The following is a 22,124-nucleotide window of genomic DNA, read 5'->3' as shown; positions in this document are numbered from 1 at the left end:
TTTTACACCTTGTTATCTCAGATTCTCCATCATCAGCAGTTCCTACTATCTCTCTCACCTCAGATATGCAGTTTGTAAAGTGTTTGGACCAATCCCATTTTTATTCAAACCAATTCTGAAATATAATATATTCAGAGGTCAATAACACATGTTAAAGATAAGTAACTGCTTTATATCACATTCAAACTGGAACGCTCAAGTAAAAATATGGGTAAAAACTAATTTATTACAAATTCATCAATACAGAATCTTTTAAAATTTTATAGCTTAAATATTAAATTCAAATTACAATAGTATCTGAAGGTACAGGTGAAAAGACAAATGAAACAGGCCTAAATACAATGTATTTATAACGTTTATCATTCATACCTCAATTTTATTGATCAAAAAGCGATTCACTACAATTTTAACATAAATTTAAGTTTGATTCTGCCTTAGCAGAATGTAACAGGGAAAATAAAATGTCTTTCCTATTACTTATCATCAACACAACTTTCTAATTTTGCTACGAGTTGATCTTGTAAGTCATGGATTTCTTGTTTTTTTTCAGTGAGCTCCTTTTTAAGTTCATAAATTTTCATTTGCTCTTCAACAATTTTTGATGCATTTTCCAGAAGGTATAGGAGATGTGAATTATCTGCAAATATAATCAGAACTTCCTGTTACTCAGACCAAGGGCAAATTGCTGTAAAATTATCATTAGCATGAATTTACAGCCATGTGAAGATTTAGTTGAGATGTAACGTAAGCAGATCTTTAAATAAACCAATACATGCAGATACTGAAAATAAAGTTGTACAAACCCATATCCAAAAAGACAGCAATGCAGCCGAGGGATTGTATCTCATTGCTATTGTGTATTAGAAGCTATTCCAATGTTTCTTGTTATTCCAAATGTTTTGAAGACCACATGTGTCAAAAGACCACTTTACAAGTAGTATACAAAGCCAATATTATAAAAGCTCATGCCACAATTTCACATTGTTCTCATTGATGATAATTCACAGACTGTAACAGGAAGGACAATCTCCGAGAGCCTTGCACTCCTCACGGACACTATTGCCTATATGCAGGGAAGGGGATTGGATTTCTGCCTCATCAACCTGGACCAGGAGAAGGCCTTTGACAAGATATCACACATGTACATGTAGGATGTGCTCTCCAAAATGGGCTTTTGTTCTAACCAACATTGTTAGTGCAATCTCAATCAATAGATTAGAATCTGAAAGTTTCCCCAATCAGATTTCGAGTCAGGCAGGGCTGCCAACTCTCTCCTGCATTGTTTGTGTGCAGTATAGAGCCTTTTGCTTAGCCCACTAGGAAAGATGTGATCCTGAGAGGCATGACTATTTTAGGCAGCAGACGCCTGCAGGTCATAGTCTTCCTGTATATCGATGACGTTGCTGTTTTCTGCGCAGATCCACTGTCAGTTTGGAGACTCATAAACATCTTTAACCAGTTCAAACTGGCCTTAGGGATGAAGGTACCTTGAGGCAAGAGCAAGGCCATGTTTTTGGGAACTGGGCTGATCGATCCTTTACCCCTTTCACAACCAGGACAGACTACCTAAAGCGGTTGTGAATATGGTTTAATGGGATTGGGGTGTGTGCCAAGTCCTAGGTGGATTGCATCGCCAAGGTGAAGCTAAAATTGGGCTGTCTCTCCATTGTAGGCAAAAACCTGGTCATTAGGTCTGAGGCACACTTCCTGATGTTGTACATGGTGCAGGTCTGGCCCATTCATCGGGAAGTCTAAGATGGATTTTGTTCAGAGGGGCACCATGTACAAAGCTCTGGATAAGAGGGGATGAAGGTACACAATGGCACCCTCACCCGCTATCCACCTTGGTGTGCGGCTGCATCAAGCTGTGCATAGACCCTCAGTAAGCAAACACCATGTGTTTCTACATACTGAGGTTCTACCTGTTCCCAGTGTTGTGAAGGACTGGCCCTGGTGCTGCAGAATGCACCATTCCATATCCCTTATTTTTCATGGAGAAATTTGCAAAGAAAAACATAGTTGACTACAAGTCCATCCCGAAGTGACACCCTGTGGGAAAAGGAGAGAATAGATCCTGTTGGGTTGTTCCCTGAACAAACTGGCAAAGTCATCTGGCACAATGCTTCATCACCAGAATTTTCCAACAAGCACCAAGACATCACTTGGTTGGTAGTGAGAAGGGCAGCACTTGTGAGTTCCTTTGTGTAAGCCTGTTTGGTCTGCATCACCAGATTCTGATCTTGAAGTGGCTGCAGTGGGATAGGGACTGTCACACATCTCCTGCTGGAACATTCCTTTGCAAAGGAAGTCTGGAGAGAGATACAGTACTTTTTGTTGAGGTTCATCTCGAGCAGCTCCGTGATGTGGGACCCTTGTGTTCTATGGTCTGTTCTCCAGGACATGCACCAAGACAAACATCAACTGCACCTGGAGGACCATCAACTCAGCAAAAGACACTCGTTTTGGTCTGCCTGAAACTTGTTGGTCTTCCAGAGCAAAGAGTTGAAGTTAAATGGTACTCAGTTACTGGAAGCTTCTGATACCTCAAATACATGTAAATATAATCTTACAGAAGTAAAACGTGCCTTTGCTTTGTAGGACACCTGCACTCTGTTTGTAACAAATGACAACACCATCCAGTCACAAGCCACTTCAACTCCCCTCCCACTCCCTGGGTGACATGTCTATCCTGGGCCTCCTCCAGTGTCACAATGATGCCACCCACAAACTGGAGGAGCAGCTCCTCATATTCTGCTTGGAAGCCAACAGCCCAATGGTCTCAATGTGGACTTTACTAGTTTCAAAATCTCCCCTTCCCCCCAATCCCAAGACCAAATCTCCCTATCATCCCTGCCTCCTTGACCTGACACAACCTGTCTGTCTTGTCTCCCACCTATCCACTCCTCCCATCTCACTGACAAATCCCAACCACTGCCTACTTGCACTCACCTATCACCATCCCACTTACCTTCCCCAGCCCCACCCCTCCCCTTTCTATTTATTTCAGAGACCCCTTACCTCTCCCCCATTTTTAAAGAAGGGTCCCAACCTGAAACACCAGCCTTTCTGCGCTTCTGAAGCTGCTTGGCCTGCTATGTTGTTTCGTTCTTATCCCCAGATTAAAATCTTCACCATTTAATTAAGTAAGTTAATAGACTTGTTGTTTAACATGGGGGTGGATTTTACAACTCCCTGCTGGGTGTGATTTTGGTGCACAGGCATATGGGGAGGGGCATGTAAAATATGTTGGGTAGCCAACCCATTGTGTTCCAGAGATAATGGGAACTGCAGATGCTGGAGAATTCCAAGATAATAAAATGAGAGGCTGGATGAACACAGCAGGCCAAGCAGCATCTCAGGAGCACAAAAGATGACGTTTCGGGCCTAGACCCTTCATCAGAGAGGGGGATGGGGAGAGGGAACTGGAATAAATAGGGAGAGGGGGGAGGCGGACCGAAGATGGAGAGTAAAGAAGATAGGTGGAGAGAGTATAGGTGGGGAGGTAGGGAGGGGATAGGTCAGTCCAGGGAAGACGGACAGGTCAAGGAGGTGGGATGAGGTTAGTAGGTAGCTGGGGGTGCGGCTTGGGGTGGGAGGAAGGGATGGGTGAGAGGAAGAGCCGGTTAGGGAGGCAGAGACAGGTTGGACTGGTTTTGGGATGCAGTGGGTGGGGGGGAAGAGCTGGGCTGGTTGTGTGGTGCAGTGGGGGGAGGGGACGAACTAGGCTGGTTTAGGGATGCAGTGGGGGAAGGGGAGATTTTGAAACTGGTGAAGTCCACATTGATACCATATGGCTGCAGGGTTCCCAGGCGGAATATGAGTTGCTGTTCCTGCAACCTTCGGGTGGCATCATTGTGGCACTGCAGGAGGTCCATGATGGACATGTCATCTGTGTTCCTGTCTACTTTGTAAAAGGCAGGGTGGGTGATTTACTCACTACACACTCACCATCAAGCCTATTGTGGGTCTTAAGTGGCCAATTAATGCCAAAATAAAGTCCTTAATCTGCTTTCACTGCTATAATATTCTGGGAACTTGGCAGGTGAAGGAGGGTAGGAAGACATCTTCATTAACAAAGCCTGAAAGAACTGTGGATGGCGTAAACCGGGAGCAAAAGCAGAAGGTGCTGGAAAAGCTCAGCAGGTTTGGCAGCATTTGTGAAGAAAGATCAGAGTTAATATTTCAGGTCCGGTTCTGATTTTTTTCACAGATGCTGCCAGGCCTGCTGAGCTTTTCCAGCAACTTAGGGTCTTGTGTATTTTTTAGCAACTTTATTGAAAAGGCAGGAAAGAAAAGGACATATCATTTGGAAGCCCTTTGCGCATCTAGGGCAGCCCTCTCTTAAATTATAGACCCAGGGTTGTACTTCCTTGTCCGGCATCTAAAACATGCCTTCTCCCAACACCCTTCCAGAGTGGGCAATTCATCTTGCCCTAAAGGTCCTTCTGAACACTGTCATTGATCTTTCTGAACCTGTTTGTAGTCGCTACAGCATCCACCACTGACTTCTGGCACTACTGAATCAGAGAGCTGCTGGTCAATCAGATTGGCCAGCAACCCTCTAGGATTGGTTTTCTCCCAATGAGGGGTGGAATTTTGACCATCATTTTGCTTAGGCCACCTGCAGTGTGTTAATGTTAGAATGGGGGTTTATTAAAGTGAGCAGTTTTGGACTTTTGTTCTTGTCGGGTAACAGTCACTGGAAATTTCTTGATTGCAAAGATGTTGCTATCTCTGTTATTCCTACAAATACTATTCTCCTATCCATATGGCTAAGGAAGGAGTCCCTACCTCCAGACCAGAAGGTTAGGTTTAAGTCCCCTACGTGAGCTAGATATATATTGTAACATGTCTGAACAAGTTGATTAAAAATATCTATTGACTAGCAAGGTCCATTGAATGGAAGGTAGACACACAATTTCTCTATCATATCCACATCCATTTTTTTTCAGTTAAGTTAATAAATCAAAGTTTATCGTACATACTTCCATGACTGTAAAAGTGCCAGAATATTTCCTGCAAAGAAAAGAGAGATTTTAAATCTAGAGGAATTAGAAATGTGAATCACAATAAAATATATCCCTTGCACTAAAAGAAATCAGAACAATGTACTTTTTTATATTTATCGAAAGGTCAATAAGCAACACAAAGAATATCACATGGGATATACAAAAACTGATGTCAAGCCAAAGAAGGAGAAACACATTAAGGAGAAACTATTGAAAAAGGAGGTTGAAGCAACAAAAAGACGCAAGTGTTTGTGTCACAAGAGGGGATTCGAATGACAGTGATTCTTCAATCCCTTGCTAACAAGTCCATAGGAGAACTTAAAGGGACACTGCAGCCATCTTCTGTCCATTACATTTAAGTCAGTGGAATGTCAAGGGCACTATATTGATGGTATAATGAAAAAAAAACACAGTGGCCATTGCTCCTCACTCTACAACACTGAAAGGCAGAATCACTCCCTACGTTGAGTGCATAATCCAAAATAACTAGTTAAACAATCATACTTATTTTCCTTGCTTACATACCTCACTGCAGTATAACTCTTCCATCTGAAATAACTGCATTCCTGGTGTAAAGTTTCAGTTCAATGCCATGCTTGTTATTACTTTGGACAGGAGGTAAACACTTTTAGGCCTAAACTTTCTTAATAGAACCATGCACAATCGGGATTAATGGTGTGCCTGGCTTTGCCCATTGAACATATTTTCTTGCAACACTACCATATATGGGGATGATTCCCAACATCTTCATTGTGTCTTCGCCTGAGGAAAATGGCTTCAGCAGATTAAAGGCAGGAGGAATTTTAACAAATCTGAGCAATAATATAAATAACTGATGTAAAAAGTAGATCTAAGAGTGCTGCAAGAGAGTACAATTCGACCAAGGTTTCACATCTAGAGATTCTCCTCACCCAAGTAAATAAAGATTAAACTGCAACTTGATACGAGAAAAGGAAGATAAGTCAATGCAATGAACAGAGCTCAGTAAAAAGAAGCTCCCTTGGCACTCAGTATTACCTCTACCAATTCCCATATGACAGCTCAGTGAGATAAGCAATTCAACTACCTTCCCAAGTCAGCTAAAGTTAGGAGGAGGCTACCTAAGCTGAAATAAATAATGTAATCAAAGTTTCATATTGCAGCTAGTCATTATCCTCAGTACCTGCAATTTTCCCACTTATGTGATCAGAGAAAGAATGCAAAAGACAAAAAGAGGGTAAGCATGGGACAAGCGGCTAAAATAAATGTTTAAATGGAATTCTTACAGTGATTTTGTCATTTTCAAAAACCTCCCGAGCCTCTTCTTTGGAACAGGTCTCTTCACAGCATTCCTTTTCCAGATTCCCGGACAAAATTTCAGACAATCTCCACCAGTTAGCTCTACGAAATCGAGGTAGGAACTGTGTAGCAGCTGATTTCTGTACAAACACTCAATAATATTGAATAATAATGTATTAATAAATCTGTTGCCAGTGTGGATATAACATCGTACCGTTATCGTTTTCTGAAGAAGGGTCCTGACCCGAAACGTCAGCTTTCCTGTTCCTCCGATGCTGCGTTCCTCCAGCTCCACATCTTGTTATACGCAGCATAATATGTTTTTCTTTTAAATGACTCCAGCCTTGTTACAAAACTTCAGATTCATGTTCTGTGACCTTTTACCTCATTTTCTGCTCTCTGGTAATTTTTTGCCATGCAGTATGGTCTTTTCATTTTAATGCATTACTCTTTTTAATAAACGAAGTGTATATTTTTTTAGATGGTGTATAATCACATTGATGTTAGCCTGATACCTAGAACTTACTTGTTCAGGGCCAGATTTTAACTCTGGATGGGTTTCTAGTGGGTAGTTTGTCAGCCTAGTTAGAAATCTGCTGCTGCAAAAAAAAAGGCCTATGCAATTTTAATTTAATTATATGCTCCAAGCCCAACTGATATCCATTCCTATAGAAATACAGGAGGTAGCCTATGGTTGACTGTTGATATTTAAGTTGATAGGTCTGGAACTGGGGATTTCAAGGAGGACCTCAAAAGAGGGAAGGTGTAGTGTGCAAAAACAGAAATTCCCATAAAATCTCAGCAGGTCTGGCAGCACCTGTGCAGGGAAATCGAAGAGAATATTTCAGACCCAGTGACCCTTCCTCAGATGGAGGAGTGAGCATGGGACAGGGAAGGCCTCAAATTTCCTTGAACCCTGAGCAACACTTGCACATCTTCTTGCCTCAAAGGAAATACGGAAAATAAATGTGATCTGATCTGATCTATAATCCTCTACTCTCTGGACTTCATCTATCGGAAAAGCCACAACAATATTTCCCACTCAGGTCAGTGGAAGATGCACATACAAAAGTGGATAAGTTCATTCACCTCCAATCTCCAAGGATCAATGGAGATTGATGTTGACTGAATGAAATTGACTGCTTCTTGAAGTAGACTGCCTAGTCACTCATTCGCATTTCTGAGTCAAAATCTGGGCAGCTTTAGGTCAGTTTCATAAACTGGAGCATTTTAACTGCTTCAGAGATAATGGGAACTGTAGATGCTGGAGAATCCAAGATAATAAAGTGTGAAGCTGGATGAACACAGCAGGCCAAGCAGCATCTCAGGAGCACAAAAGCTGACGTTTCGGGCCTAGACCCTTCAATCAGAGTTCTGATGAAGGGTATAGGCCTGAAACGTCAGCTTTTGTGCTCCTGAGATGCTGCTTGGCCTGCTGTGTTCATCCAGCTTCACACTTTATCATCATTTTAACTGCTATTGTTTGCCTGGATTGTAGGATTAACATTTCTACTGAGCATTCCAAAATGCATTTTCAATTGCTTAATTACTTAATGGGAAATGAAAATGATCATTTCTAGCACCAGGTAAAGTCAACAACAGTTACATACACAAAAATGTAATTTTAATGAAACAAAGTTATCTCATTCTTTGATCACAACTACGTCTCAGGAGATAGTGCAAAGAGGAAGAGGCTCAGATGTTTCACAATTCAGAATGAAGACCGGAGGGTTGCTAACTGAACCTGCTAATGAGTAGTTAGTTCAGGTGTCAGGATGGTAGCAAATGAATGAGATCACCAAGCTGTTCTCAGCCAGGGATAGACTCAGTAGCACATTTGGGGGACAATAAAGGCATTTTGGAATCATGTCGAAAAATATGAGAAGCAGATTGGTTAGATAATTTTCATGAAAAATGTTGATACTTACAGTCATTTGCCTGACAGTTGAAGAAAAGCAATGATATTATCCCATAGGTCAAAATGGGTGTCATGTTATTTCCAAAATACCTGCTCAAATTCCTTATGGGAACGAGAAGATGAAGTGTTATACAAGATAATTGTACCTCACTCTATCTGTGTTTCACTGTTTGCGTGGCCAGGCTTTTTTTTCATGGTGTTGAACTATTTTACTTAATAAATAACCAATTATTTTGAAAGGTCATGGAGCAATTGGATGCCTGCCTGGGAGGGAGGGTGGCCAGGTGAGAGTCAAGGAGCCACATCGATGTAACTGCCCAACACATTCCTGCCTCTGCACAATTGTAACAGGAGCAGAATGAAAAGTGTGTGGTTGTGTAACAACTGAATGCAGGCACTTAATTAAAATAATCCAGGGTTCAACTCTGACGGGCTGTGCTGTCACCTTGCTAGTGGTAAAACAGCCCCCTCCTCAATCACAAACCTATCTCCTAACATGCATGGGGAGGCCACCAGCTGCAAAAAGATGGTACAGCGAAGACTTCCATTGGAAATTGACTGCCCGCAGCCCAAGGAAAAAGCACCTGTGTCACTGGGACAACATGCCTGTACCTGATTGCTCGGGCCCAGCCGAGAAAAGCATTTCTGACTCGCCTGTGGGAGAAATCAGTAAAAGCAGGTAGCCTCTTGTTCTCCTTGCAGCCTTAGCACAAACCCCACCTCTCCATGATGCGGTACAGTCCCCGGATTGGGTTTGGCAATTTTAAGATAGCACTGGCTGTAACCAATTCGGAGCCCACCTCCTGGAATATTACTAATGACGTCCCACTTTCCACTTGTGCACGATCAACATTTGGAATTAGCCTCTTCTGAGAGCATCCAGGATATGGTGTAGGCATAATTTTTGATGCAACCTTAGAGTTTGTGGAAAAGAGCTTTATTTCCATTGGGGATGTGCTACTTTCCTGCCATTAATTCAGCAGAAAATTGGTAGAAATTCAGTGGTACATATAAGATCGTTGTCGTTGCTGTCTCTATAATTAAAGATAAAATGGAGAATTCCGAGTGGGTCAAGGCATTTGATCTGACTCTTTCTTAGAAATGAAGGACATTTTGAAGCAGAGTCATTTTGGATTTTAAACGTTAACTCTGTTTCTCTCTCCATAGATGCTTCCAGACCTGCTGACTTTCTCTAGTATTTTGTGTTTTGATTTCAAATTTCTAGCATCAGCAGTATAAAACTTGAGAAGATTTGTAGCTCAGGTTGAGCTCACATCCAGTATAAAACTTGCATTGAAAGGAGTTAAAAATGTAAGATGATGTAAACTGTTATAGTTTTAACTTTAACTCCATGACAGAACAGAATAGGGCCATGGAAAATTAATCATCTTGCTTCATTTGTTTAATTAAGGTGAACGGCAAGAGCAAATTGTTCCCCCAGAGACATCTCATCCCAGAAGCATCAAGGTGGACCTGCATAGGCTCTGGACATTGTAGGTGAAAAGCAGACTCAAAGGGAGCAAAGAGAACACTGGCAAGAGGCCCATGAATTTAGGGAGAAGTACCATTAGTTGTCTGTCTCAAACATCTAGAACAATGATTGCAGTTAGTCAGATATAAATCTTAAATGGACGTTTAAGCCAGTGTAATGTTCCCTGTTGTATATGCAAGAGGTTTAATGCCTACTTCTGGCACCTGCAGGCACATTTAGCAATGCAGTGGGTGATGTGTTTGCATTACAGAATGAGAGTACACATGTTGCTCATCCTACTGTGTGCCTTGGAGCCTGTTTCGGTACCTGCAAGTTGTTTGTGGCACCAGTGTACTCTCAAGTTCAAATTTTCAAAGTATATTTTTGCACACGAAAACCAGTTTTTTTCAAAAAAAATGAAAGTTTAGTGTGTTAGCAGTGGGGAACACCAATGGATTTGCAACCAGCTACCAGTTCACAAAACAAACAATTATTGACATCTCAGTTTACCTGTGAACGCCTCCACTTTAGTTGGCCTTGAGACTTGTCTGTTTACAGAAATTGGACTGTGATCTGAAAAGGGTTCTATCTTTGCGGCAGGGTGTTACATTATATTTGTCTTATGTTTCATCCCAGTCCCATCAAATTAGCATTTCCACCTGTGAATAATGTCAAGAACTCAGATATTTTAAATACTTTAAATCTAACTTGACTTCTGTAGGAAACACTGCAGATAAAGTAAAAACCAAACAAACTGTGGATGCTGTAAATCAGGAACAAAAGCAAAGTTGCTGGAAAAGCTTAGCAGGTCTGTCAGCACCTGTGGAGGAGAAAACAGAGTTAACATTTTGGGTCTGGTGACCTTTCTTCAGAACTAAAGTAAATTTGTTCAGGAAATAAATCTGGAAAATAAGTCTTTTTGCATCTATGACACCACTACTAATTTCATGAACAAAACGGTAATTGCTAGAAAATTCTCAGCAGGTCTGGCAGCATCTGTGGAAAGAAACCAGAGTTAACATTTCAGGTCTAGTGACCCTTCTTTAGAACTGATGGTAGCTAGGAAAATGTTGGTTTTTATGCAGAAGAAAGGATGGGGGAAAGGGATAAGGAATAAATGATAGGTGGAGATAGAGCCCAAAGAAAGAGAAAAACAGTTGGACAGACAAAACAGTGGATAACGGTCAGCCTAGGAGAATGAATGTCTGTTAATGGGGACTATTAGGGACAAACAATGGGTTGTGTGTAATACCAGGGTGTGATAACAAGGCCTTTTGTGTGCGGGTTGGGGTAAGGATGAGGGAGAAGATGCCTCAAACCCTAAAATCATTGAGCTCGATATTGAGTCCAGAGCGCTGTGGAGTTCCCAAGCAGAGAATGATGTGCTATTCTTCCAGCTGGCAAGGAGATTCACTGGATCAGTTCTGTGAGACAGAGATATTGGCTAGAGAACAAGAGATAATGGGAACTGCAGATGCTGGAGATTCCAAGATAATAAAATGTGAGGCTGGATGAACACAGCAGGCCAAGCAGCATCTCAGGAGCACAAAAGCTGACGTTTCGGGCCTAGACCCATCAGAGAGCTAGAGAACAAGGTAGTCTGCTGAAGTGGCAGGCAACTAGAAGGTCAGGACAGAACATAGTTGTACCATGAAGCAGTAACTAAGTCTATGCTTCATTTCCCTTATGCAGAGGTTTCTACTAATTTCATGTTAACTTAATTGATAAGATAACGTGATGGCAATTTACATCAAGACATAAGTGACATTAGCAGCCATGTGCAAGAGACTTTGAGGACAGTCTGGAAACATTTATACTAATGAGAAACACACTTATAAAACAACAGTACTACAAACATGTGTGAATGATTCAAACAGTGATTACAAAAAGTTAAGTTACAAGATAACAGCCAACAGTGTTCGAGGTAGTATATTGGAGTGGAGAGAGAATTGGCTAATGATCAGGAAACAGCAAATGGGGATAACGGATTCTTTTTTCAGGTCAGTGACCCGTGACCAATGGAGTTAAACAGGGAGCGGTGCGAGGACCGCACCTGTTTACAATATATATTAATGATTTTCAGCAGTGGGAGTGGTGAGGACGTGAACCAGGGTGCTGTTGGGAAGGTAAGGCTTTTTCCATATAAAAACTTGCCTTGTGCAGAGCAGCCTTCTTGCTTTCAGCAGTGGGAGTGGTGAGGACGTGAGCCAGGCAGGAACTAATATATTTGGGCATCAACAGGGATGGTTTGAGGAGTGTAGACTACAATGCAAGAAATAGCAGAAAGAAGGCAGATGAACTTGGAGCATGAGTCAATACTTAGAACAACGATGTTGTGGCCATTACAGAAACTTGGGTAACACAAGGACAGGAATGGTTGTTGGAAGTTCTGGGATTTAGCTGCTTTTAAAGAAATAGGGAGGGTGGTAAAAGAGGCAGCAGGTTGGCATTGCTAGTCAGGGCTAATATAGCAGCTACTGAAAGGCAGTTTGAGAATGCTATGTCTATAGAATCAGTTTGGGTTGAGGTCAGGAGCAAGAAAGGAGCAGTCACTTTGTGTGGGGGGGGTGCGGGGGGTGGGTGGGGGAGGGTTTACACCCACCCCCACCCAACCCCCACTGGTTGCAGGAAAGCAGAGGAGGAGTGGATTGGGAGGCAGATACTGGAAAGGTGCAGAAGTCACAGGGTTGTGGTCATGGATGACTTCAACTTTCCAAATATCGATTGGAAAGTTTTTAGTTCTAATAGTTTAGATGGAACGGATTTTGTCCAGTACAGGAAGGATTCCTGACACTGTACGTAGATAGACCAACACGAGGAGAGGCCACTTTGGATTTGGTGCTTGGCAATGAATCGGGGCAAGTGTTAGACATGCCGATAGGATGGCATTTTGGCGGTGGTGATCATAATTCTGTTACTTTTACAGTAATCATGGAAAAGGATAGGTACACACAGCAGGTAGTGAGAGTTTTGAGAAGATTTGTAGCTCAGGTTGAGTTTCTGGATGCGAGTTTGCTCGCTGAGCTGGAAGGTTAGTTTTCAGACATTTCGTCACTTTTTTTATTTGATTCAATAAACTTTATTCATAAAGGTGTACAAAAAAAAACATATATTTATACACCTACCCAGTCATGCAAGCCGCTCCGTGTTACCCAGGGGGTACGTACACCAACTAAATGAAAAAAAACAAAACAAAGAAGAAAAAAAAACCAAAGCAAAGAAAATATCCCGGCAGTCATCTCCCCGTTGGCCCCCTGACCAGTTGGGGAAGGCGCCAGCTGGGCCCAGTTACCAGATTGGGCCCTTTTTTTCTATTCTGGACGAGGGGTTTCATATGGTGGTCTTTCCCCACTGCGCCTTGGCGGTGGCTGCCCCAAGCTTTAGCGCATCCCTCAGCACGTAGTCCTGGACCTTGGAGTGCGCCAGTCTGCAACATTTGGTCGGGGTCAGCTCTTTCAGCTGGCAGACCAAAGAGCGTCTTTCACCGCATTAATGGTCCTCCAGGTGCAGTTGCTGTTGGTCTTGGTGTGCGTCCCGGGAAACAGCCCGTAGAGCACGGACTCCGGCGTCACGGAGCTGCTTGGGACGAACCTTGACAAATACCACTGCATCCCCCTCCAGACCTCCTGCGCATAGGCACACTCCAGAAGGAGGTGATCGACAGTCTCGTCCCCCCTCCGCAGCCACCTCGAGGGCAGCGTGCGGTGGCGCAGAGATTCTGGGCATGCATAAAGGATCTCACTGGCAGAGCCCCTCTCACCGCCAGCCAAGCAATGTCCTTGTGCTTGTTTGAAAGTTCTGGCAATGAGGCGTTCTGCCAAACGACTTTGGCAGTCTGCGTGGGGTACCACACGACGGGATCCACCCTCTCCTTTTCCCGAAGGGTCCTGAGGATACTACGTGCTGACCACTGCCTGACGGCCTTGTGGTCAAAGGTGTTTCCTTTCAAAAATTTCTCCACGAAGGACAGGTGGTACAGAACGGTCCAACTACTCGGAGCGTTCCGCGGCAACGAGGCCAGGCCCATCCTTCGCAACACCGGGGACAGGTAGAACCTCAGTAAGTAGTGACACTTGGTGTTTGCGTACTGAGGATCTACGCACAGCGTGATGCAGCCACACACAAAGGTAGCCGTCAGGGCAAGGGTGGCGTTCGGTACGCCCTTTCCCCCATTTTCCAGGTCTTGTACATGGTGTCCCTGCGGACCCGGTCCATCCTCGATCCCCAAATGAAGTGGAAGATGGCCCGGGTGACCGCAGCAGCGCAGGTCCAGGGAATAGGCCAGGCCTGCGCTACATACAACAGTACCAAAAGCCCCTCGCACCTGACAACCAGGTTCTTACCCGCGATGGAGGGGGACTGGAGCGTCCACCTGCCCAGCTTCTGCTTCAATTTGGTGATACACTCCTCCCAAGTCTTACTGCACGCCCCAGCTCCACCAAACCAAACACCCAGCACCTTCAGGAAGTCTGTCCTGACAGTGAAGGGGATGAAGGAGCGGTCGTCCCAGTCCCCGAAGAACATGACCTCGCTCTTATCCCTAATGACTTTGGCACCCGAGGCCAGTTCAAACTGGCCGCAGAGGTCCAACAGTCTACTCACCGACCGACGATCGGTGCAGAAGACGGCGACATTGTCCATGTACAGGTAGGTCTTGACCTGAAGGCCTCTGCTGCCTGGGATAGTCACGCCCTTCAGGCTCACGTCCTTCCTGATGGATGCGGCGAAGGGCTCCACACAGCTCACGAACAAGGCAGGAGAGAGCGGGCAGCCCTGCCTGACTCCAGATCTGACAGGAACACTGGCCGATTCCCACCCATTAATCGAGACCGCGCTAATGATGTTGGTGTAGAGCAGCTGGATCCAATTGCGGATGCCCTCCCCGAACCCCAATTTGGAGAGGACGTCCCTCACGTAAGCATGAGAGACCCTGTCGAAGGCCTTCTCCTGGTCCAGGCTGACAAGGCAGGTGTCCACCCGCCTGTCCTGTACGTAGGCGATCGTATCCCTGATGAGCGCGAGGCTCTCAGCGATCTTCCTGCCCGGCACAGCACAGGTTTGGTCAGGGTGAATCACCGACTCCAGGACAGACCTGACCCAGTTGGCTATGACCTTGGCCAGGATTTTGTAGTCTATGTTAAATAGTGAAATGGGACGCCAATTCTTAATTTCTTCCCTCTCCCCCTTCCTCTTGTAAACGAGGGTGATGATGCCCTTCCTCATGGACTTGCACATTTCCCCTGCCCGAAGCGCACTATCATACACCTCTAGCAGGTCCTGGCCGACCAGGTCCCACAGAGCGGAATACAGCTCGACCGGTAAGCCGTCACTCCTGGAAGTCCTATTCCTCTCCAAGGACTTGAGGGCTCTGGTCAGCTCGTCCAGGGATATCGGCCTGTCCAGCAACTCCCTTGTGCCATCGTCTAACACCTCCATGATAGATGACAGGAACGACTCGGAGGCCGTGCTGTCCATGGGCTTCATGTCGTACAGTCCGGCATAGAAGGATCTGCTGATCCTCAAAACGTCGGGCCGAGACGACGTCACCGAGCCATCGTCCTCCTTCAGCCGGCTAAGCACAGAGCTCTCTTTGTACACCTTCTGAAAGAAGAAACACGAGCACGTCTCGTCCTGCACCACGGAGCGGACCCTGGAGCGGAAGATTATCCTGGAGGCCTCCGCGGCAAAGAACGAGGCTTGCAGGCCCCTCACCTCGCGGAGGTTCTCCGTGACATCGACCCCCATCGACTGCAGAAGGAGCAGGTTCTGCATCCTTTTCTGGAGTCGCGACAGCTTTCCCTCGCCTTCCGAACACCCTTGAGGACAAAGAACCTCTTGATGTTCTCCTTCACCGTCTCCCACCAGTCGCCCGGAGACTCAAAGAGGGGTTTCACGGTTCTCCAACCGGCATACTCCCTCGTAAGCTCCTCGACGTTCTCTGGGGTCAACAGAGTCGTGTTGAGCTTCCATGTCCCCTTGCTGGCTGGCTGGTCGTCCTGTAAGTGACAGTCGGCCAGCAGGAGGCAGTGGTCAGAGAAGAACACTGGCTCGACGCAGGTGGACCTGACCGAGAACGCCCGTGACACAAACAGGAAGTCTATCCTTGAGCGAGTAGACCCGTCCGACCGCAACCAGGTGTACCTCCACTGCGCTCCATCTGCAGGGGTGCTGAAGACGTCGAGAGCTTGGCGTCCTTCACCATGTCCATCAGGAATCTGGACATGATGTCCAGTTGAGTCCCCCCACCCGCTGTCTCCACGCCGGATCTTCCATCTGCATCGATGATGCAGTTGAAGTCTCCGCCTAGGATGACCGGCCTGGAAGTAGCCAGCAGGGGTGGAAGCCGCTGCAGGACAGCCAACTGCTCACTCCGTACCACTGGGGTGTACACGTTGATCAGCCTCAGGGTATCGTTCCTGTAGGTGACGTCAGCCACTAGGAGGCGCCGCCCCACCACCTCCTGAAGTTGAGAGATGGTGAAGTCGCGCCCCTGCAGCAGAATAGCCAGGCCCGAGGAGCGACAGTCATTACACCCCGACGAGATCGAAGGCCCACAGGTCCAGGCGCCGGACCATTTCCCGTACCTGCCGAGGTGCGGTATCCCGCACTCCTGCAGAAACAGGAGGTCCGCCTTGATGGTGGTCAGGTAGGCCAACGTGGACACACATCTTGCGGTGGACTTGACGCTGCGCACATTAATGCTCGCAACTCGTACCCCCATTGTGGGCAGTGACCGCAGTACCCTCCCCAAGTGCAAGGTCCAGCCCCTCCGTCTGTCCCTTCATGCCCATTGCCCGGACTAACTGCTGGACGCTCTCCGGGCTCAGGAAACCGTCCGTGCTGCCTTCTGGGTGGCATCCCCCCGTCGGGGGTACAGAGGCAGGAGAGCCCGGCTCTGGGTCAGGCTGGGGACGCGCTGTTTCCCCCTTCTCGCCTGGAAGTTCCGGGGGGGCCCTCCAGTGCCCCAGCGGCACTTGACTGGGTGTCGGAGGGAGCCTCAAGACGCCTCCCGTCACCTGGAAGCGGGGTGCTGCTTTCCTTCCCCCTTGAGATCTTTAACTTCTGCTTCAGGCAGGCCCTCTCCGAATCCCCCTTGTCAGAGGAGCTCTTATAGCCCCCCTGTAGCTGCCTCTTCCCGCCTGATGGTTGCAGTTCCTGGGCCTGTCGACGCACCTTCCTCCTCGCTTTCCGGACCGTCGTCCACTCCCCTGGGTCGTCTGTCGCCGCCTCCATCGACTCCGGGTTGTCGGGGGGGAGCGGAGCCTGCAGGGGCGCTTTGCTGGCCTCGGGCCCATCCTGCGGGGCTGGGCCCTCCTGCACGACCTGGCCCTCCTGCACATCAGTGGGGTCCTTGCTGGGCCCTGGTGCCTTCCTCTCCTCCGGGATGGGGGCTGGCCCCGCATTGCCCCTGCCAGCGACCTGGGCGTAGGTGGTCCCCAGCTGCGGGCATGCCCTATAGAGGTGGCCCGCTTCCCCACAAAGGTTGCAGCTCCTCTCTCGTGGGCAATCCTTTGCAAGGTGTCCCTCCTCCCTGCAGATGGTGGCTTTGCAGTCGGCCGCCACGTGACCTGACCTACCACAGACGTGGCAGACTTTAGGTTGCCCTGCATAGTCAGGTAGCCCTTGCTCCCGCCAATCGCGAAGCTGGACGGTGGGTGTACGACATTCCCGTCCACGCCCATCCTTAGCGTCACCTTGACCTGCCTCTTACTGGTCCAGATGCCAAAGGGGTCCATGATGTCAGTGAGGTCCCCTTCCACCTTCACGTACCTTTCGAGGAAGGTCAGGACATCAACTGCTGGCACATGCGGGTTGTACATGTGTACAGTCACCATACGGCTCCTCTGCGCTGGCATCACAAACAGCGGGACAGCGGTCAATACAGAGAGGGGGCCCTCACCTCCTTTCTCCTTGAAAACCTCCAGGAAGTGCTCGCAAAGCTTGGCACTCCGGAAGGTCACATCGTAAAAACCTCCTCTGGGGAAATTCTGCAGGCAGTAAATGTCCGCAGCAGCAAACCCACAACAGTCCAACCGGACCCTCTTCACAAAGAGGGTGCGGTCCACAGGTGCACCTTCATCCACCTTCTTTACGGAAACACGGATGGTGTTCCGGACCCCCTGACCTGGGGCACGAGCACTTGCCGCAGCCATCATTGCAGGTTGGCTGCTCTCCTGAACCAGCATTAGGCCGAAGCCAGCATTAAGATCCACTGGTCGCAAGGGCGCACAGCCAACCCGACGAATTCCTTTCACCTCCAAGACAGTGCTCTCCTCCTCTCGGTCCACAAGAAAGTGGGTCTTTATTTTGTTCCAGATGTAAGCTGGTTCACTGAGCTTGAAGGTTTGTTCCCAGATAATCAGTCACCATTCTAGGTAATATCAACAGTGAGCCTCCAAAGAAGCACTGGTGTTATGTCCCACTTTCTATTTATCTGTTTCGGCTTCCTTGGGTTGGTGATGTCATTTCCTGTGTTGGTGATGTCATTTCCTGTTTTTCTCAGAGGATGGTAGATTTTTTTGGAGCCAATGAGTTCACACATTGCATTGTTTGGCTATTCTGCTGCGGGGGCGCAACTTCACCATCTCTCAAGTTCAGGAGGTGGTGGGGGGGGCGCCTCCTAGTGGCTGACATCACCTATGGGAACGCTCCGCTGAGGCTGATCAATGTGTACACCCCAGCGGTACGGAGTGACCGGTTGGCCATCCTGCAGCGGCTTCCACCCCTGCTGGCTACTTCCAGGCCGGTCATCCTAGGCGGAGACTTCAACTGCATCATTGATGCAGATGGAAGATCCGGCGTGGGGACAGCGGGTGGGGGGAGTCAACTGGACGTCACGTCCAGATTCCTGATGGGCACGGTGAAGGATGCCAAGCTGCTCGACGTCTTCAGCACCCCTGCAGATGGAGTGCAGCAGAGGTACACCTGGTCGCGGCCAGACGGGTCTATCCGCTCAAGGATAGACTTCCTGTTTGTGTCACGGACGTTCTCGGTCAGGTCCACCGGCGTCGAGCCAGTGTTCTTCTCTGACCACTGCCTCCTGCTGGCCGACTGTCACTTACAGGACGACCAGCCGGCCGGCAAGGGGACGTGGAAGCTCAACACGACTCTGTTGATCCCAGAGAATGTCGAGTACGCCGGTTGGAGAACCGTGAAACCCCTCTTTGAGTCTCCAGGCGACTGGTGGGAGACAGTGAAGGAGAACATCAAGAGGTTCTTTGTCCTCAAGAGTGTTCAGAAGGCAAGAGAGAGGCGGGGAAAGCTGTCGCGACTCCAGAAAAGGATGCAGAACCTGCTCCTTCTGCAGTTGATGGGAGTCGATGTCACGGAGGACCTCCGCGAGGTGAGGGGCCAGCAAGCCTCGCTCTTCGCCGTGGAGGCCTCCCGGATAATCTTCCGGTCCAGGGTCCGCTCTGTGGAGCAGGACAAGACGTGCTCGCGTTTCTTCTTTCAGAAGGTGCACAAAGAGAGCTCTGTGCTTAGCCGGCTGAAGGAGGACGATGGCTCGGTGACGAGCTGACCAGAGCCCTCAAGTCCTTGGCGAGGAATAGGACTCCCGGAAGCGACGGCTTACCGGTCGAGCTGTATTCCGCTCTGTGGGACCTGGTCGGCCAGGACCTGCTAGAGGTGTATGATAGTGCGCTTCGGGCAGGGGAAATGTGCAAGTCCATGAGGAAGGGCATCATCACCCTCGTTTACAAGAGGAAGGGGGAGAGGGAAGAAATTAAGAATTGGCGTCCCATTTCACTTTTGAACGTGGACTACAAAATCCTGGCCAAGGTAATAGCCAACCGGGTCAGGTCTGTCCTGGAGTCAGTGATTCACCCTGACCAAACCTGTGCTGTGCCGGGCAGGAAGATCGCTGAGAGCCTCGCGCTCATCAGGGATACAATCGCCTACGTACAGGACAGGCAGGTGGACACCTGCCTTGTCAGCCTGGACCAGGAGAAGGCCTTCGACAGGGTCTCTCATGCTTACATGAGGGACGTCCTCTCCAAATTGGGGTTCGGGGAGGGCATCCGCAATTGAATCCGGCTGCTCTACGCCAAAATCGTTAGCGCAGTCTCGATCAACGGGTGGGAATCAGACAGTTTTCCTGTTAGATCTGGAGTCAGGCAGGGCTGCCCGCTCTCTCCTGCCTTGTTCGTGTGCTGTGTGGAGCCCTTCGCCGCATCCATCAGGAAGGACGTGAGCCTGAAGGGCGTGACTATCCCAGGCAGCGGAGGCCTTCAGGTCAAGACCTCCCTGTACATGGACGATGTTGCCGTCTTCTGCGCCGATCGTCGGTCGGTGAGTAGACTATTGGACATCTGCGGCCAGTTTGAACTGGCCTCGGGTGCCAAAGTCAATAGGGGTAAGAGCGAGGTCATGTTCTTCGGGAACTGGGATGACCGCTCCTTCATCCCCTTCACCGTCAGGACAGGCTACCTGAAGGTGCTGGGTGTTTAGTTTGGTGGAGCTAGGGCGTGCAGTAAGACTTGGGAGGAGCGTATCACCAAATTGAAGCAGAAGCTGGGCAGGTGGACGCTCCGGTCCATCTCCATCATGGCCGTCAGGCAGTTGTCAGCACGTAGTATCCTCGGGACCCTTCGGGAAAAGGAGAGGGTGGATCCCGTTGTGTGGTTCCCCACGCAGACTGCCAAAGTCATTTGGCAGAATGCCTCATCGCCAGAACTTTCAAACAAGCACAAGGACATTGCTTGGCTGGTGGTGAGAGGGGCTCTACCAGTGAGATCCTTTATGCATGCCTGGAATCTCTGCACCACCGCACGCTGCCCTCGAGGTGGCTGCGGGGGGGACGCGACTGTCGATCACCTCCTTCTGGAGTGTGCCTATGCGCAGGAGGTCTGGAGGTGGATGCAGTGGTATTTGTCGAGGTTCGTCCCGAGCAGCTCCGTGACGCGGGACTCCGTGCTCTACAGGCTGTTTCCGGGGACGCACACCGAGACTAACATCAACTGCGCCTGGAGGACCATCAATGCGGTGAAAGACGCTCTTTGGTCTGCCCGCAACTTGCTGGTCTGCCAGCTGAAAGAATTGACCCCAACCGAGTGTTGCAGACTGGCGCACTCCAAGGTCCAGGACTACGTGCTGAGGGACGCACTAAAGCTTGGGGCAGCCGCTGCCAAGGCACGGTGGGGAAAGACCACAGTATGAAACCCCTCGTCCAGAATAGAAAAAAGAACCCTATCTGGTAACTGGGCCCAGCTGGCGCCTTCCCCAACTGGTCAGGGGGCTAACGGGGACTGTGCGGGGTGATGACTGCCGGGGTGTTTTCTTTGCATTGTTTTTTTTTCCTTCTTTGTTTTTTTCCTTTAGTTGGTGTATGTACCCCCTGGGTAACCCGGAGCGGCTTGCATGACTGGGTGGGTGTGTAAATATGTTTTATTTTTTGTACATCTTACGAATAAAGTATATTTTTTCAAATAAAAAAAAGTGACAATGTCTGAAAACTAACCTTCCAACTCACCGAGCAAACTCACATCCAAATACAGCAGGGTAAGGTTTATAATTAGGTGGAAGGGTAATTACAATTTTGTTAGGCAAAAACTGGGTAACACAAAATGGGAACAGATGCTGTCAGAGAAGAGCACTACTGAAATGTGGAGATTGTTTAAAGAATGCATACTGTGTGCTTGATATGTTTGTCCCTAGCAGGCAGGGAAGATGTGGTTGAGTGAGGAGCCTTGGTTCTCAAGAGAGGTCAAACTACTGGTTAAGAGGAAGAAGGAGGCTTATATAAGGTTTAGGAAACAAGGAACAGAAAAGGCTCTAGAGGGATACAAGTTAGCCAGGAAGGAGCTGAAGAAAAGGCTTAGGAGTGATATAAGGAGGCAGGAGAAAACCTTGGCAGATAAGATCAAGGAAAATTCCAAGGCTTTTTACACACGTGAGGAATAAGAGAATGACCAGAGAAAGGGTAGGGCCAATCAAGGATTGTAAAGGGAATTTGTGCACAGATCCTAAAGAGATAGGAGAGGTCCTTAATGAATACTCTTTTTCAGTATTCACAACTGAGCGGGACCTAATTGTAAAGGAGGACAGTGTGAAACAGGCTGGAGGAGGTTGATGTTCATAAGGAAGATGTATTAGGAATTCTGAGGAACTTGAAGATAGACAAGTCCCCCAGTCCGATGGGATTTATCCAAGGATTCTCTGGGAAGTCTGTGCAGGGCCTTTGGTTATTATCTTTTCATCTTCACTGTAGACAGGTATAGTGGTGGAAGATCGGAAAGTGGCAAACGGCATTCCCTAGTTCAAAAAAGGGAATAGGAACAACTCCCGAAATTGCAGGCCAGTTAGTCTTACATCACTGATGGTCAAATTATTGGAAAAGGCTCTGAGAAATAGGATTTATGATCACTTGGATAGGCACAGTTTGGTTTGTGATAGTCAGCATGGATTTGTGAGGGTAGATCATGCCTTACAAACCTTACTGAATTCTTGA

General features: G+C 47.8%; 1 protein-coding gene across 1 annotated transcript; it reads right to left on the bottom strand.

Moving 5' to 3' along the window:
- Window positions 1-260: 260 nt before the first annotated feature.
- On the bottom strand, window positions 261-8,390 carry LOC125462937 (vitamin K-dependent protein Z-like). Its single transcript, XM_048553453.2, has 4 exons — window positions 8,216-8,390; window positions 6,275-6,438; window positions 4,986-5,016; window positions 261-637 (listed from the first exon to the last, which is right to left on the bottom strand). Exons 1-4 carry the CDS (start codon window positions 8,277-8,279, stop codon window positions 474-476), a joined length of 423 nt encoding a protein of 140 aa, XP_048409410.1. The 5' UTR covers window positions 8,280-8,390; the 3' UTR covers window positions 261-473.
- Between the last annotated feature and the right edge of the window lie 13,734 nt (window positions 8,391-22,124).

This window comes from Stegostoma tigrinum, chromosome 21 (genome assembly GCF_030684315.1).
Source record: "Stegostoma tigrinum isolate sSteTig4 chromosome 21, sSteTig4.hap1, whole genome shotgun sequence".
In the NCBI taxonomy this organism is placed as follows: domain Eukaryota; kingdom Metazoa; phylum Chordata; class Chondrichthyes; order Orectolobiformes; family Stegostomatidae; genus Stegostoma; species Stegostoma tigrinum.
Note: the sequence above shows the minus strand (reverse complement) of the source record. Positions and strands in the feature narration are given on the sequence as shown.